Below are 19,066 nucleotides of genomic sequence, written 5' to 3' on the forward strand. Positions count from 1 at the left end.
GAGGCCTAAAAGCCGTCGATATGCCCATGTAGGTCATAGGAAGTCAAACAAAGTGACACCTTTATCTGCGATCCGATGTATTATAAGAAAAACCATGGATTTCTCTGGAATATGTAAATAAGCTGTTAAGATCTATGGGCCGGACATAGATCTCCTGGAGAATCTGCTTCCGCTGCCGTTTTCTTAATTGAAATTAGGAGTTTCCAGTGTCAGACATGTAGATCAGGAGAGCGGACCATCAGTCATTACATGTCTCACACTGGTAACACCACCTTTCATTTAAAATATTTTCTAGAGGCAGATTCTCAGAGAGATCTATGTCTGGCCCATAGTTCTTAACAGCTCATTTACATATTAAAAAACATGGATTTCTCTGGAATAAGACATCAGATGGCAGATATCAAAGTATTATTTTATTTAACTTCCTGACCTGCATGTCCACATAGACAGATTGGGAGGGTTTATCCTACCGACAGATTCCCTTTAAAAGGTTAATGCAATAGTGTCACCCTACAAGTGAACACCAGCCTCACTTACCTGCTCATTCAACTGGTTAACTTTTTCTTGCAACATTACCCGGACATTTTTCAGATTCATTTCCACATCTTGCATTCGTTCTTCCATCCTTCGGAGGAGCTTCTCATGGTCCTCCTGCATAAATAAAACACATTAACAAAGATATTCTAGCATATATTGAAATGGTTGTAGAGGTTTTCTGTTCTAGACAAGCCCATGTAAAGCAGCAAGTAGGTGAACAGAAGACAATCACTAAAATTAGCGTAATGTCCAGTCACTGACGATGTGATTCCTTAAACATCTTAACATTTTAAGGAATCCCAGAAGCCAACTCTCCAAAGAGGGGTGTAAACGCTGACGTGGAGAATACTTAGGTGCTAACTCTATTGGACCTTTATTTCACACATTCATGATTCATACGGGGTTTATTTGGACTCATTAATTAGAATGCACAAGTTTGACCAAAGTAACACATGCATCTGTTGGACGGGCATGCAAAAAGAAAACAATGAATCATTGTGTGGTCTGTTTACAATAGATAAAAAGGTTGAGTACAGTGGAACTATATATTGTATATCAGCTGAAGTGCATGGCGTCTAGTATCTGCTTATACATTATACATATATACTGTAAGTTTATGGAAATATTTGTAGAGTGGACAGTGCTAAACTCTCCCATGGAAGGACGTTAATAGGGGCAGTGATTCTGGTTGGTCTGGTCTTCTAAGCAATTTTTGGTTAACTATTTAAATGAATGAACGTTGCCCGGACAAACTGTGGTTGTACCTGTTGCATGGCCAGTTGGCAGTTGGTCTGCTCAGCATGAAACCTCATCCTCTCCTGGAGCTGCTGCACTTTCTGCTGTTCTTCCAGGAGCCGCTGCTGTAGCTGGGCGAGTTGCTCCCTGGGCACCGCACTGCTCACCTTCTCATTTAGCTGTTGGACTTCCCGCATGTGCTGAGATTGTGTGAGGGTCAGCTGGCTGTTGGCATCTAATAGCTGGAAAGTGACAATTCAATGCCAGAAATGTGCCACGGATGTATACAAGGAGTACACAATACAGGGGTTAGGACATAAAGGCCCTACACTTTCTTTCTTACAGTTTCCTCTGTTGGTCATTTATCACACTTAGGCCTTAGTCAGACATTTTCTTATTCGTGTGTTACAAAAAGACCAACTTTCATTAGTGTGCTGGATCAGATTTTCACCATTATTTAGTTGGTCAGTTTTTACCAGGAGTAATTTTACTGTATGCAAATTATTATTATTTATTTTTTACGTTTTAGGGTGAGAGTGAGTTGTCAGGAGCCGGTCCAGCGGCCAGGGCAGTAATCCTGATGTACAGGTGAACCACCTCTTACCTTCCAGCATCTGCAGCTCTTCCATCGATTATCTGACCTGGTGGAATGGAGTGATGTGCGGGTGACACGCCAGCCCGGATAATCAAAAGAAGAGGCCGTTCTCCAGGAGCCACAGATTACAGACCCGGCCGCTGCTCTGGAGCCTGTAAATTGATTTGCACCAACTCTAACAGCTTCTCCTATCCATTACAATGCTAATCTTGGAGAAGTATACAGGCTGCACACTGAAGCCATCCATGTACTGTCCATGATTGTCACCGATACAAGTCTATGGTTCTGTGATTGTCATTTTGATGGCAATAAGAAAGAACACGGACATGTCTCTGATTTTTTTTTTTTGTTTATAAGGTCAAAAAAAAAAAAAAAAAAAAATCGGTGACATGGAAGCAGCCCCATAGACTATAATAGGTACATGTTCTATCCATGAAAACCACGGGCAGAAAACAGATGTAAAAGGCAGACATCTGATTTTGGCCTAATGTGGAGGAAAAGCCGTTACATGGAAGATTCCAGAACAAACTACTCAACACTGTTTAATTAACTGGACACATCATGAAAATTATAGCAAATCACAGTTCAGATCATAAAGCAATTTTTCAGATATAACCGAATATTTATTTTTACAAGCCGATGCCAATGATCAGAATTCTCTAATTGGGAATGAATCATTCCCATTTGATTTTTTTTTTTTTTTTTTTAAATTCAAGATCATCTCAGTTATTGGGGTTGAATTCCCACACCACACATTTTGTTGTAGAAGTTTCTGCAGCTGAAGATCAGTACCATCCATCCAAATGCGGTTGTTTCAGATGAATAGCAGTCACAGAAATTTCAACAAAATCTGCAGCGTTGGATATACTCAATACTATAAGATCCAAATGTATGTATTATGGAAACCATCAAGAATTGGAGGGGACTCCAGATAACTAAGAACATCATTCCGCTCCATTTGTAAGAAAATGCCTAATTTGATTTCCTTGGCTTATCTTTAGGAGGCATCACACCTCCCACCTCATGAACAAATGTCCTAGTGTAGTATCCCTTAACCCCTTCATGCCGCGGTCCTTTTTCGTTTTTGTGTTTTCGTTTTTCGCTCCCCTCCTTCCCAGAGCCATAACTTTTTTATTTTTCCATCAATATGGCCATGTGAGGGCTTATTTTTTGCGGGACGAGTTGTACTTTTGAACGACATCATTGGTTTTACCATGTCGTGTACTAGAAAACGGGAAAAAAATTCCAAGTGCGGTGAAATTGCAAAAAAAGTGCAGTCCCACACTGGTTTTTTGTTTGGCTTTTTTGCTAGGTTCACTAAATGCTAAAACTGACCTGCCATTATGATTCTCTAGGTCATTACGAGTTCATAGACACCTAACATGACTAGGTTATTTTTTATCCAAGTGGTGAAAAAAATGTCCAAACTTTGCTTAAAAAAAAAAAAAAGTGCCATTTTCCGATACTCGTAGCGTCTCCAATTTTCATGATCTGGAGTCGGGTGAGGGCTTATTTTTTGCATGCCGAGCTGATGTTTTTAATGATACCATTTCGGCGCAGATGCGTTCTTTTGATCGCCCGTTATTGCATTTTAACGCAATGTCGCGGCGACCAAAAAAACGTAATTCTGGCGTTTCTGATTTTTTTCTCGCTACGCTGTTTAGCGATCAGGTTAATGCTTTTTTTTAATTGATAGATCGGGCGATTCTGAACGCGGCGATACCAAATATGTGTAGGTTTGTTGTTTTTTTTTATTGTTTTATTTAGGATGGGGCGAAAGGGGGGTGATTTAAACTTTTATATTTTTAATATTTTTTTCACATTTTTAAAAACTTTTTTTTTTCACTTTTGCCATGGTTCAATATCCTCCAAGGGAGGCTAGAAGCTGGCACCACTCGATCGGCTCTGCTACATTGCAGCGATCATCAGATCGCTGCCATGCAGCAGAAAATCAGGTGTGCTGTGAGCGCCGACCACAGGGGGGTGCTCACAGCTACTGGCGATCAGTAACCATAGAGGTCTCAAGGACCTCTATGGTTACCTTCCTGATGTATCGCCGACCCCCGATCATGTGACGGGGGTCGGCGATGACGTCATTTCCGGCCGCCCGGCCGGATGCGGTAGTTAAATGCCGCTGTCTGCATTTCACAGCGGCATTTAACAGGTTAATAGCGGCGGGTGAATAGCGATTTCACCCGCCGCTATTGCGCGCACATGTCAGCTGTACAAAACAGCTGACATGTCGTGACTTTGATGTGCGCTCACCGCCGGAGCGCACATCAAAGCAGGGGACCTGACATGCGCAGTACATGTACGGCGCATGTCGCGAAAGGGTTAAATGTTGTGCCTTTTTCATATTAATTTATTCATAATCTTGCCTGAAGATGGAGCCTCTGTGCTCTGAAAGCTTGCAAACATATATAATTTTCTGGTTAGCCAATAAAGGTATCACTCCGAGAATACTTTTGTCATCATTGGGCAGAAAAGTATTCACCTCAATTTTTCTGGCTAACACGGTACCACAATATAATTTGTCATTGTACACTATACACTGAAATTTGTTCCCAGCTTTTATGTTAATCACTGAACAAATATTTAGTTATAAAGCAGTTATCAGAAATTAAGGTTATATATCTGTGGGGCATGGAGTCAGCTAACATCTGACACCTGCGGACAGATATTCTAGCCCTAACTGACTGCACTACATTCCACACTTCTTTTGCATTCTTTTGAAACCAGCTGTCATGTGCCAGAAAACGTGCAGGCTCAGTGCTGGAGCCCGCACGGAATGCAGACACACCATCTATGATGTATGCATATGTCACGGGTCGTGAAGGGGTTAAAGATGGGCCATAATTGACACCTGTTTCTTCACAGAATTAATAACCTCAGTAACTGAACTCCGCACTGCTATTAATTAGAACACCCCACTTTTTTAAAAAATGTATGCATCTTTACTCAATATTACAGTACCTTATCATGAGATGCATCCAGATCCGATTTCAGCTGCTCATGGTGCCCTTTCCAGTTCTGGCATTCCTCCCGAGCTTGCCTTAATGCATACTTCAGCTCTTCTATTTGACTCACCTAGAAAATTCACATAATACATTTTATTTAAATATGTCCAGAAGGTAACATGTAAAGCCATTTAAAGAAAAAGAAACAAAAACACAAGATACATTGAATATAATCAGAAGAAAGTATTTTTACATTCCTTATTTCCACTTAACGCATAATTCACATCAAGTGCATCGTTCTGTCACCATGAATCCTTCACCAGGTCAGAAATCCTATTGCTATTTTTTGAAGCAGGTCATATAGTCTGTGATCTTAGGTGGGTGATAGTGGAGGAGGTACAGTATGTGGTACAGATGCTAAACAGATTGGATCCAGTTTATTACAATGGGAATCAGATTGGATTTTCACACTGAATACAAATATCTAAATTAAACCAGAGGTTTGAATGAGTTTTTATAAAAATATAGATAAAATATGATTTTTCTACGACAATAAACGGGTTTATAATTACATAAGTGAAATAACATACATACGTTATCATATAGAAAGGATTCTCTTGATAATATGCATTATATGTTCGGTTAGATTGTGTCTTAATTGTCATCTAATATACTCAGTTGGTCAAATGTAGATATAGTCCAAGCTAAGCTAAATAAAATGAATGAACAAAGCCCGGGTCTCAGAATAACAGCATCCAAAGGTAGGTAAGGAACTTGGCTCAGTTATTGCTGTGCCTTTATATAGAATCTCTAATCATACTCTAGAGACCCCAGGGTATAAAAAGGGTCATTAAACTCATGGGGAATAACTTCTCCACAAATCAAATTTCCCGTGAAAAACGTGTGAACAGACAAATTGGAGTTTTGACTGATGCGCCCATTTCTTGTGTAAGTGCTCTGTGCTTGTGGTGGAGGGGGCTTTATCAGACTCACCTGCTCGGAGGTTTCTTTAAGCAGTTTGGAAAGAGCCTGGCACTGATCCTCCAAAGATTGCTTCACTTGCTTTAACGAAGAGATCTCGTCTTGAAGGGTCGCCATAACTAAAAGCTTTAAAATTCAGACATTCTTAGGTACATTATGTAGATGTTTTGCCTAGTCAAACAGTTTTGCAAAAATGTATCTTCAAGTAGTCCACAGAAGGGAACAAATTATAAATGTTGGTTAACTCTTGAGCCCCTCATCTGGCGATTTTCTATTTTTTTGTTTTCATTTTTGTCTCCCCCTCTTGCAATACCCGTCACTTTTTTTATTCTTCCGTTGACATAGTGATAAACACGCAATTCCGCAATGGTTATGCGGGTTTTGGGTTTTTTTGCCATTCTTTGTGCAGTAAAAGTGTCCTGGAACTATGATTCTCCAGTTTGGTATAATTGTGGCAATATCAGACGTATACCGTACATTTTTTATATTCTTGTGGATTAAAAATTTTGAACATAAATTTAAAAAAAATGGTTTTGGTTTCACCATTTTCTGAGGCCCGCTTTTTTTTGTTGTTTGCCTGCCTAGCTGGTTTAATCTATACCATTTTGGAATGCAGACAAACGTCGACGCTCAGTCACGAAAGGCTTAAAGGGCCACTGTCACCCCCCCCCAGCCGTTATAAACTAAAAGAGCCACCTTGTGCAGCAGTAATGCTGCAGTCTAACAAGGTGGCTCTTTTGGTTTTTGGTTCATTTATTACCTCAATAAAGCGTTTTAAAAATTGGCCACAAATACCAGATATTGTATCTGGAGGCGGTCCGAATCGTCCTCTATCAATCTCCCAACTGCCGTCACTCTTCTCTTCAGGGGCGATGGTCGCCGCCCCCTTCGCGCTGTTGCTTTTTAAATCCGGCGCCTGCGCTGTGCGTGCCTGCCTGGGGCCCGCACTGTGTTATTCATTATGCACAGTGCGGGGCTGGCATTCCTGGGCATGCGCACTGCGCTTGTCAGACGCTCCCCCGGTCCCCCGCCTTCCAGCATTGCCGGAATATACAGGTTTCATTGCCGACGTTTTGTACAGCCACAAAGAACAACGCTGGAAGGCGGGGGACCGGGGGAGCGTCTGACAAGCGCAGTGCGCATGCCCAGGAATGCCAGCCCCGCACTGTGCATAATGAATAACACAGTGCGGGGCGGGGATTCAGGAACAGGGTGGCCGCACTGCCCACACAGGCGCAGTCAGGCACCCTGCGTCTGAGCTGTGACTGACAATGAAGACTGCGCAGGCCCCAGGCAGGCACGCACAGCGCAGGCGCCGGATTTAAGAAGCAACAGCGCGAAGGGGGCGGCGACCATCGCCCCTGAAGAGAAGAGTGACGGCAGTTGGGAGATTGATAGAGGACGATTCGGACCGCCTCCCGGTACAATATCTGGTATGTGTGGCCAATTTTTAAAACGCTTTATTGAGGTAATAAATGGATCAAAAACTAAAAGAGCCACCTTGTTAGACTGCAGCATTACTGCTGCACAAGGTGGCTCTTTTAGTTTATAACGGCTGGGGGGGGGTGACAGTGGCCCTTTAAAGAGGTTTTTTTTTTAGAACCTGAAGAGGGAAGACCTAGCTTTTAGGTTTGGCTGTCAAAATGTTATCAGTGCATAGCCAATGGGATATGCTGCAATAACATGTACGGATAGGAGTGTCAAGAAATGTTAACCCATTAAATTAACTTCATTTGCAGAAATAGAATGGCCCCTTCAATCTATTCACCTATGAGGGGCTGGAGGTCGGATCCCCCACCAGTCAAACGATGATGGGATGACGGAACTAACCTAAGGATAGGCATCAATGTCAAGTCAACCAGAACACATTTAATTCACTAAAGGATAATATATTCTCTGTTTAACCAACAACCACATTTTATATTTTAAGCTTCAACATACATTTTAGACCTTTTACTGCTCAGGTATCCTGCACTGTGGTGCTTGATGATTATTACTATGCTCATTTTCCTCAACAGGAGTTTATACTGTCTGGCCTAGTGGTGGTAACAAGGGAACAAGATTCTGTACTAAAGAAACATCTCAACCTATACTAAGTATATAAAAAAAATACCCCGAAGCAGCCTCATTTTTTTAAGAAAAATAAGGAATGTTATAAGCAAAGGGAAAAAAAAAAAAATCACAATATCTTAACATTACACATTGTTATTCAGCTATGAATGTAGTAAGTACATACACTGACCTGTTTGTTAGTCTCATCCAGTCCATTGAGAAGATCTTGTTTCTCCTGTTTGTGCTTAAGAATCAGATTTTCAATCTGTTATAAGAAAAACAATAACACAAGTAACATCCAAATACAGCGTTGTGAGCCCTCATATTGTCACTTTTGTTTTTACTTTAATAGTAAGTTTTAAAAATGTAACAGACATAAAAACGACCACCATCTTACAGGGGGCACATGGGATATAGGACTATGATTGAAGCAGAGGCAGAGACCCTTACACTTATTGGGATGCTTGCTATAGTTTTGAAACGTTAATGTTTTAACAGTAGGAGATTATTACTCACGGGCTAATAAACGTGCTGTAGTCCTCCATATTCATAAGCTCTGTATAACCACGCCCTCACCGACTGGAAGCTTTCTGCCTATGCACAGTGTACACAGAGCTGCCAATCAGTGGTGTGGGAGGGGTTTTACAGAGCTGAGTATTCAGAGAACTCTAAACCTGAAGCAGATAAAATATGGATTTGATCTAAACTACAGCAGGCAGCCCAGTATGTGACAACACAGGAATCGCGGTCACTGTCCTAACCTCATGCTGCTCTCAGACGGGGCAGCAAAACCCTGTTGAAAGATTACTTTTCACTGGGAAAATGTAATGAAATATAAACACAATCCATCAGGCATGGCAAGGACACGGAGCTTTGTGACACCCTTCTCTAGCATTTTTTAATCCCTTCTCGACCTTGGACGTTCATACGTCCAGATTGTTGGTATCTACCAACCTTGGACGTATGGGTAAGTCATATCTTCAATGCGGCACCGCAACTGCAGTCGTGGTGATCGCATTAAGGTGCCTGCTGATTCTCACAGCAGGGCACCAGGAGACACCCCCCCTGCAATTATGATGAAATGGCCTGAAATACTCATGTGCAGCCTATGATCGGTGCTGTAACAGCGCTCATCATAGGCTGGAGCCTAGAAACGCCAGCGTCACCAGGGCCGGGTCTGATTAGTGCGATCGGACAATGACGTCGCCCGCACCAGAGTGCACAGAGGCGATCTGACCTCAGAATGACTGCCCTGTACTTCCTCATTCTAGCTACGGACGTGTGTAGGGCGGTCATACTGTTCTGTTGCGCTGTGCTAGGCCTTCGGGTGCCACAGACTTCTGGAAGTCTGTGCCATCACTGCTGGTGTTGTTGTTGCTGCTGTCCCCGATCTTTCCTAATTCACCCCAATTCAGCGCTCCCCCCTTTTTACCTCCTCTCCCTAACCCCCTCCTCACTCCCCCTTCTGTTGCCGAACACTGATCAGTACTTGATCGCTTTTAGATTTTTGGCAGTTTTTTTGTTTTTGTTTGGACATCTTGCAGCCACTGAGGGGTATCTGTGTACTTAGGAGAAATTTCACAACAGTTTTTGGGATCCATTTTCTCCTGTTACTACTGTGAAAATAACATCTTTGTGAACAAAAATGTGATTTTATTTTTTTTATGTGACAAGTTAATTTTTTCCTTCCACATTGCTTCAGTTCCTGTGCAGCACCTAAAGGGCTAATAAACTTATTGAATGTGGTTTTGAGTACCTTGAGGGGTACAGTTTTTAGAATGGTGTCACTTTTGGGTATTTTCTGTCATAGGCCCTTCAAAGTCACTTCAAATGTGAGGTGGTCCCTAAAAATAACGGTTTTGTAAACTTTGTTGGAAAATGAGAAATCGCTGGTCAAATTTTAACCTTCACAACTTCCTAACGAAAAAAAATTATGTTTCCAAAATTGTGCTGATGTAAGGCTACGTTCACATTTGCGGTGTGCGCCGCAGCGTCGCCGCCGCAACGCACAGCGCAAATGTGAACACATGCACAACGCTGCTTTTTGCGCCGCATGCGTCCTTTTTTCCATTGATTTTGGACGCAGCAAAAATGCAACTTGCTGCGTCCTCTGCGCCCCGACGCGGGCGCCGCAGGGACGCATGCGGCGCAAAAAGCAAGTGCACCGCATGTCCATGCGTCCCCATGTTAAATATAGGGGCGCATGATGCATGCGGCGCCGCTGCGGCGCCCGACGCTGCGTCGCTAGCCGCAAATGTGAACGTAGCCTAAAGTAGACATGTGGGAAATGTTATTTATTAACTATTGCGTGTGACATAACTCTCTGGTTTAAGGGCATAAAAACAAAGTTTGAAAATTGTGACATTTTAAAAAATGTTGCCAAATTTCCGATTTTTTCACAAATAAATGCAAATTTTACTATTAACATGAAGTACAATAGGTCATGAAAAAATAAAACATCTCTCAGAAACAGTTGGATCCATTAAAGCGTTCCAGAGTTATTACTTCATAAAATGACACTGGTCAGAATTGTAAAATTTGACCTGGTTAAGACAGGTGAAAACTGGCTTGGGGCATGAAGGGGTTAACCCATGCACAGTCACCATTTTTTAAGTTGGGTACCTTGCTTTTAGAGAACTGCAGGTCATGTTCCAGTCGCTCTCGGTCCTGTTGCCAGGTTTCTTGCTGCTGGACCTTTTCTCGCTCTACTGAGTGGAGTTGGTTCTGGATTTTCTCTATAGTTGCTGTAACCTCGTCCTTCTGTCGGGCCGTCTCTCGCAGCCTGTCTTCTAACCGCTGGACGACCTCCTGGTGAACATCATTCTGTGCCTTTAGATCCGATACTGTACAATTCAGCTGCCGTATTTCACTATGGGTTTTGGTAGTCTGGAGAATAATAACACATCATGTATAAGGCTTGATAAACCCGACATTACAAGATCCATTGCACTAGAACCGGAGATAATGAGAAAGAAGTACACATATAAATATATCTATATGCCTCAATTCACCAAGCCAGCACGGTTCTCTCCGGACTTGATAACATGACGTGTTGGAGGCAGACGCTTTTGATTCGTAAAGAGGAGCATGTCCCTTAATGAATACAGTACATCTGAAAGGATGCATGCGCCTCGCCAAAAATCTTACTCCAGACCCTGCAATAAAATGTCTCATAAGGTATGCCGCAGCTCGTCATGAGCTAGATGAGCGGTGGCATCATGCCCTCGTTCCACTAGACCTCTGCACATTTTGCTATTGGTGGGCGAAACTGGTATAAAAAAAAGACACAAAAGTTTTGCACAATGTAGCGATTTACATAAAAATTCCGGTGGAATCGCTTTGATGAATCGAGGCCTGAGTGTTGAAAACTACAAATACATAATTTTATGAGGCACTAAATTAATAACGCTACATCAGTATGAGGATTTGGGGCGCATCTTCAGTTATGGAGCACATGTCCAAGAGGTTACAATTAATGTGCCAAATTGCAAATGTTCATGGTTACACAGGTTGGCCAATAGCAACGTATCACCCATCCAGTGGTAGGTAGTGGTTGTTATGGTGGGCCTTCCAACCCCTATAAGGTCCTTTTCCTTCTCCACTAATTGTCCTCTGCAGTTTTGCACAGACTTTCTCCACTGTCCAGCTTTACCTCTTGCTGGCTAAGTGTATCATAATTTGCTGAGCTAGGTATAAAGTCTACAAGGTAAACTACAAGTACCACATGCCAGCTAATAGTCAACTAAAATGCAGTAGGATAGAAGAAATCTATAAATATCATATATAAAGGAGTTTGTACACTGATTACAATTAATTTTTGGCACTGAAATCAGCATGAAATAAGCTTGAATTCTTCCTCTCAATGTTTTTAATAAAAATCCCCACTGTAGTTCACGTGGAGGCAATATGAAATTTGCTTGGTTTAAAAAAAAATTAAAAATTGACATGTCTATTGTCCAGAGGGTCCCTGCACAGAAACCAGGGCAGGTAGCTGTAGCTGGTCCCTCGGTGGTTGGCACTGTTGCTTTGCAGCGCTGGGATACAACATCTGATAGGAGTTTGTATGTTCTCCCTGTGTTTGCCAGGGTTTCCTCCCACACTCCAAAGACATACTGATAAGGAATCTAGACTGTAAAGGCCCCGTCACACATAGCGAGATCGCTAGCGAGATCGCTGCTGAGTCACAAGTTTTGTGACGCAACAGCGACCTCAGTAGCGATCTCGCTATGTGTGACACGTACCAGCGATCAGGCCCCTGCTGCGAGATCGCTGGTCGTGTCAGAATGGCCTGGACCTTTTTTTGGTCGTTGAGGTCCCGCTGACATCGCTGAATCGGTGTGTGTGACACCGATCCAGCGATGTCTTCACTGGTAACCAGGGTAAACATCGGGTTACTAAGCGCAGGGCCGCGCTTAGTAACCCGATGTTTACCCTGGTTACCAGCGTAAATGTAAAAAAAAACAAACAGTACATACTCACCATCTGTTGCCCGTCAGGTCCCTTGCCGTCTGCTTCCTGCTCTGACTGCTGCCGTAAAGTGAGAGCACAGCAGTGACGTCACCGCTGCGCTCTGCTCTCACTGTACGGCGGCTCAGTCAGAGCAGGAAGCAGACACCAAGGGACCTGACGGGCAACAGATGGTGAGTATGTACTGTTTGGTTTTTTTTACATTTACGCTGGTAACCAGGGTAAACATCGGGTTACTAAGCACGGCCCTGCGCTTAGTAACCCGATGTTTACCCTGGTTACCCGGTTGCTGCAGGGGGACTTCGGCATCGTTGAAGACAGTTTCAACGATGCCGAAGTCGTTCCCCTGATCGTTGGTCGCTGGAGAGAGCCGTCTGTGTGACAGCTCCCCAGCGACCACACAGCGACGCTGCAGCGATCAGCATCGTTGTCTGTATCGCTGCAGCGTCGCTGTGTGAGACGGGGCCTTAAGGCCATGTGCACACGTTCAGTATTTTTTGTGTTTTTTTCGCGTTTTTTCGCTATAAAAACGTGATAAAAACGCTAACATATGCCTCCTATTATTTACAGTGTATTCCGCATTTTTTGTGCAAATGTTGCATTTTTTTCCGCGAAAAAAATCGCATAGCGGAAAAAAAGCAACATGTTCATTAAAAATGCGGAATTGCGGGGATTCCGCACACCTAGGAGTGCATTGATCTGCTTACTTCCCGCACGGGGCTGTGCACACCATGCGGGAAGTAAGCAGATCATGTGCGGTTGGTACCCAGGGTGGAGGAGAGGAGACTCTCCTCCACGGACTGGGCACCATGTAATTGGTCAAAAAAAAAAAGAATTAAAATAAAAAATAGTCATATACTCACCTTCGATGGCCTCCGGAGTCTTCCCGCCTCTCCGGTGCATGCTGCCGCTTCGGTTCCTATAGCTGGTGTGCGGTGAAGGACCTGCGATGACATCGCGGTCTTGTGATTGGTCGCGAGACCGGTCATGTGACCGCTCACGTGACCGCGACGTCATGGAAGGTCCTGCACACACACAGCATCTATAGGAACGGACGCCGCTGAGGAGATCCGCTGTCTGCAGGTGAGTATAAGCATTTTTTTTTATTATTTTTAAACATTTGCATAAGCAGCATCTATAGTAAAAAGTTGGTCACACTTGTCAAACACTGTTTGACAAGTGTGACCAACCTGTCATTTTTCCAAGCGATGCTACAGATCGCTTGGAAAACTTTAGCATTCTGCAAGCTAATTTCGCTTGCAAAATGCTAAAAAAACGCGAAAAAAACAGGAAAAAAAACGCATTAAAAAAAATGCGGATTTCTTGCAGAAAATTTCCGTTTTTCTTCAGGAAATTTCTGCAAGAAATCCTGACGTGTGCACATACCCTAAGCCCCAATGAAGACAGTGAAGATAATGTCTGTAAAGTGCTGCGGAATTAATGGTGCCATATAAGCAAAGCATACTAACAAGAGTAGCTACAAGAAGATTAGCCCACTTGGTATATGAATCCCTGGCAGTGCAAATTCACACTATAAATCTTGGTCAGGCTTGGATATCCTCTATGGAAGTCAGTGTTTTTTTATGCTGAAAAATCAGAATGAGTGTAAACATGTCCCTGGTAAATGCTGATTATACACACTGCACGTATCATACAAGATGTAAGAAGTGCACATACCTCTTGGAGCGACGTCTGCAGCTCAGTTTGAAGCTTTGCTTTATCTCCCTGCCATTCAGACCGGCTATGAAGGCCCTCTTTCTCCAGGACACAGAGCTTTGCCTGTAGCTGTTCTGTATGAGCGGCTGATTCATGCTTTTCATCAGTGAGCTCCCTTATTCTGGCATTCAATTCTTGAATGGTTTCATAACTCATTTCTCTCTGGGAACTCAGATCGGACACCGTGCCGGTCAATTGGAGGCTCTGGGCATTCAGCTGGCACAACTCATCCCAGTATTTCTCATTCTGAAAAGAAAGATGCTCACAGTCACATAATATATACCATTGTAGCTCTTTAGTTCTACAGTCATTCTTCTACCCTAGATCCTCCCCTAGAAATGAACCCATGTTCCTTCCCTTAACACGGCCATTCTCCTTGTGTTCCCTATTCAGCCTTAACCCCTTTTGTGGTTTTCACAGCATTGTTAGCAATCACGTAGAGTCAGAGGATCATACCGCTCCATGTTCCTACAAGACGTGGCACAGGAGGGTCCTTGCAATGTCTGGGCTCCCCCATCTCAGGGCGGAGTAGTGTGATGGCATGAACCAGCATTTTTCTTTCTGCCGACCTCTACAGTATGTGCATCCCCATTTGTAGCTCTCCACTCCACCTTACCTCCTGCTTTGACACCTGCAGTTCATGTTCCAAGCGATCTCTTTCTTTTTGCCAAGACAGCTCTTGCTGAAGTTTTAAGTCTTCCAGAGCACCGATTGCTTCCTGCAGCTTCACCAGAGCAGAGTTTTTTTCATCCCTTTGCTCAGTGAGCTCTTCTAGTTTTATGTTTAGTTTATGAATTGCCTCTTGATGTTGCGTCTTTATCCGGGACAGCTCCTCCTGGTACTCTTGGTTCTGGAAGAAAAAAAAGTTTTTAACCTTCCTGAATGTAAGAGCAAAGATGGCATTGTATGATGCGTGTTACCCCTGAGACAGATGGTTACATTCCCCACCACACTGCACTCAACTTTTTTCCTATACACTGTGTTCCAAATTATTATGCACAAAGAGTTTAGGAGTGATAATGTTAGAATTTTTTTGTTTGTCACTTAAACTCATTGATGGTGATGTGCGTCAGGGCTCTTTATATCACTGAAAGCAATTGCAGATACCTGTGCACATTAGTTTGGCAGGTGTGTCCAAATAACGGCAAGAGTACTAAAGAAGGCTGTTCCACATTATTAAGCAGCCTACATTTTTTGCCAAAATGGGAATGAAAAAGGATGTGTCGGCTGCTGAGAAGCAACAAATTGTGGAGTATTTAGGTCAAGGCATGACAACAATCAACATTGCCAAGACACTTCATCATGATCATCGCACAATCAAGAAGTATGTAGCTGATTCCCTGCAGACACGTGTGCGTGCTGATAAGGAAAAATTGAGGACTCTTTCCCAACAGGCAATTGCGTAAGGTTAAAAGAGCAGCTGCAAAAATGCCTTGTCATAGCAGCAGACAAGTTTTTGAAGCTGCTGGTGCCTCCAACGTCCCCAGAACAACAAGATGCAGGGTCCTTCAGAGGTGTGTAAGCCATCCTGTCAACCACCTCTATCCACTGCACACAAGCAGAAACGGCTCCAGTGGGCCAAACGATACATGAAGACTGACTTCCAAACTGTTTTGTTCACCGATGAGTGCCGTGCAACGCTCGATGGTCCAGATGGATGGAATGGAGGATGGCTGGTTGATGGACACCCCATGAAAACACGGCTCAGGCGCCAACAAGGAGGAGGTGGAGTAATGTTTTGGGCTGGAATCATGGGGAGAGAGATTGTCGGCCCCTTTATGATCCCTGAAGGGGTAAAGATGAACTCCATAATCTATGTGGAGTTTCTAAAACAACACTTCCTGCCATGGTTCAAGAGGAAGAACCGTGCTTTCCGCAGCAAGATCATTTTCATGCATGATAATGCACTGTCTCATGCTGCAAAAGACACATCTGCATCTCTGGCTGCTATGGGCATAAAAGAGGACAAACTTACGGTGTGGCCACCATCTTCCCCTGACCTCAACCCCATTGAGAACGTCTGGAGCATCATCAAAAGGAGTGTCTATGATGGCGGGAGGCAGTTCACATCTAAGCAACAGCTCTGGGAGGGTATTCTGTCCACATGCAAAACAATTGAAGCAGAAACCATCCAAAAAATGACAAATTCAATGGACGAGAGAGTTCAGAAGCTTCTTTCGAACAAGGGGTCATTGCAATTATACTAGAATAGTAGATGACTGGAAAATAACAATAACTGCAATTCAGATAGGTAATTTAGAGAAAATCTGAGGAAATACTATTTGCATAATAATTGGGAACACAGTGTATAGATAATTCATAAGTCCACCCAGAGCATAGATGAACTTAGAGGGGTTGTCCGATTAAAGCAAGTTATCACCTATCCATGGGGTAGGTGACAATGTGCTGATTGGACCGGCACCGATCAGCTGATCGGGACATTTTTATCCACAACAGTAAACTTTTTTCCCAGTTACAAGATGGCGTGGAAGGTCGGACGCCCAACTGTCGCGGTCATCATTCTCTACAGAACGGCTGGGAAAAGCCGAGAACTGTGCTTGGCAGCTCCATTGAGAATGAGTAGAGTACAGGTCACACATGCTCCATTCTAGCCGAGACCAAAGGTCCCCATTATGCCCATTGTTCTGGGTCCAAGGTGATGGCACATCACTGTGATAGGTCATCACATTTTAAGAAAAAAAATAAAGATTTGACTATATATTTTATAAAATATGGAGCACACCACAGTCCGTCTTACAAATAGGTGTAAACATCGTTCTAAGGATTATCTCTATCTGATATTTTGGACAGATACACAAAATATGCAACAAAATTTTGACAGACGGGGACTGAACTTTGATACTCCACCTAGTGGAAGAACTGATCTCTCAAAAGCAGTTGAGCATAAAGATTTGCAGGAGCCTGGGATGATTTAGGATCGGATGATTTAGTCTGGGATGATTTAGTGAATCCTGCTTTGAGCAGGGGTGTTGGTCCAGATGACCCCAGGAGGTCTCTTCCAACTCTTAACATTCTATGATTCTATGACCCTGATCGGGCATCCATGTCAGTACTCCAGGGCAGTGCGGACTTCCTCGGCTGGCATCCAAGTGCCAATATCCTAGACGCCTTTTGTGATTACAAGGTCTCAAGTGATGTCATGATGGGCATCACTCCATGACATCATGGGAGCTTAGTATTCACAAGAGGCACACAGGATGCTGACACTCAAGTGCCAGCAGAAAAAGTCTGCACTGCCCCAGTCTGGCTGATGTGAAACACTGGCGGTCACTGCTCAAGGGTCCTGAAATTATTTTTGTTTAATCCTACTCTCAACCCTTATTTTACAAGGTGAGGAATGCAGAATCCAGGCAGAAGTTGGATAGAGAGTGTATGCTAAGTTCGTTCCATAAATCCCATAGATTTGAATAAAGTTAGTTGCACAAAATGTAAAAAAAATAAAAATAAATAAATATAATTGGGGATTATCCAGAACTTTGAAGAAAAAAAAAAATCAGAATGTTAATAGCAGCAGTGGCCACATGGCTAGACAGCTGCATGTTTCTGTGTCCAGCAGCAATGGGAGTAGGATTTTTAATTTTTTTTTTTTTTTTTTTCATTTTATCACATTTAAAGCTGTCAATTGTTTTATGGTTGAAAACCCCCTGGAGAATCAGGTCATCCAAAACACTTGTGTAAAACAAGATCAAAATATATTCTAAGATTGATCACAATCTGCTTTTTTGATATGTGCATAATGGATGGTAAGTCTGTCTCTTAACAAGAACCTGACAAACCGAAACCATCTGCTATTTCTCACCTGCTTGTTTATGTCTTCTAGTTTTCCATGTGTTATATTTGTTTCTGTACTGAAAGCCTCCAACTGGATTCTAGATTTTGTACAATAGAAAACAAATACAAAAGTTATTCTACTCGCTCAAGTAAAACGATAATGGCACAAAATGATAATGGCACATTCAGAGATAATGACGTATATGGACAAGTCTTTCTTTATTAGTAGGTTCCCCCAATGTTATATTCTTTCAATATTGAAATGCATAAGAGAAAAGGTTTCAAAATGCTTAAGCAAGAAAGTATATTATATAAGCGAGAAAGTGTAGTATAGTGGAGTATAACTTCACTGGTTATTCTCTGATAGCACATTTTGCACTTAGGGTATGTGTCCACGTTCAGGATTGCATCAGGATTTGGTCAGGATTTTTCATCAGTATTTGTAAGCCAAAACCAGGAGTGGGTGATAAATGCAGAAGTGGTGCATATGTTTCTGTTATACTTTTCCTCTAAGGGTATGTTTCCACGGTCAGGAAACGCTGCTTGTTTGACACTGCGCAGAGCTGCAGCGTCAAACAAGCAGCGTCCAGATGTTCCAGCATAGTGGAGGGGATTTTATGAAATCCCGTCTCCACTATGCGTGGAAACCCGCACGCGGCGACCCTGCGACTCCGGACATGCTGCGCGTCTTTTCAGAACGCAGCATGTCCGTACACCTTGCGGGGACGCAGCGTCCCCGCAAGGCATATCACAGGGCCCTATGGGAGAGAGCGATCATCCCGGATGTGAAGAGTTAACACATCCGGCATGATCGCGTCCCAGAAAGGGGGCGGGGCTTAGCGCCGAGCGGCGATACCGCCGGCCATCCTGAACGTGGAAACATACCCTAATTGTTCCACTCCTGGTTTTGGCTTACAAAAGCTGATGAAAAATCCTGACCAAATCCTGATGCAATCCTGAACGTGGACACATACCCTTAGTCTTTAGTTCTCATGTATGGAGTGAATTATTACCTGTTCTTCTTATTCAGATCTTCTAGATTCACGATTTCTTGCTGAAGTCGCTCTACTTTATTCCTCAGGAAGATGTTATCATCAGACAATCTGTTGAGCTCCATCCTACATAAGATGGAATGAAGAAAGACCAATGATAACCCTCTTTCAGTAAGAAAGAAAAGGTCTTCCTACTTTACAAAAATAAAACAAACCACACAAAAACAATGCAAAAAAACCCA

General features: G+C 43.0%; 1 protein-coding gene across 6 annotated transcripts in view; it reads right to left on the reverse strand.

The window, feature by feature from the left end:
• NINL (ninein like) overlaps positions 1 to 19,066 on the reverse strand; it is a 145,635-nt gene that overhangs the window by 4,378 nt on the left and 122,191 nt on the right. For all 6 annotated transcript variants that reach the window (XM_077282853.1, XM_077282852.1, XM_077282850.1 and 3 more), the window contains 10 exons: positions 18,846 to 18,950; positions 17,861 to 17,930; positions 14,657 to 14,890; positions 14,002 to 14,286; positions 10,480 to 10,743; positions 8,048 to 8,122; positions 5,818 to 5,931; positions 4,841 to 4,954; positions 1,302 to 1,514; positions 538 to 651 (listed from right to left, as the gene is read on the reverse strand). In XM_077282853.1, coding sequence (XP_077138968.1) covers positions 538 to 651; positions 1,302 to 1,514; positions 4,841 to 4,954; positions 5,818 to 5,931; positions 8,048 to 8,122; positions 10,480 to 10,743; positions 14,002 to 14,286; positions 14,657 to 14,890; positions 17,861 to 17,930; positions 18,846 to 18,950 — 1,588 coding nt within the window. The remainder of the gene's footprint in view (positions 1 to 537; positions 652 to 1,301; positions 1,515 to 4,840; positions 4,955 to 5,817; positions 5,932 to 8,047; positions 8,123 to 10,479; positions 10,744 to 14,001; positions 14,287 to 14,656; positions 14,891 to 17,860; positions 17,931 to 18,845; positions 18,951 to 19,066) is intronic.

This window comes from Ranitomeya variabilis, chromosome 2 (assembly GCF_051348905.1).
Source record: "Ranitomeya variabilis isolate aRanVar5 chromosome 2, aRanVar5.hap1, whole genome shotgun sequence".
NCBI lineage: Eukaryota > Metazoa > Chordata > Amphibia > Anura > Dendrobatidae > Ranitomeya > Ranitomeya variabilis.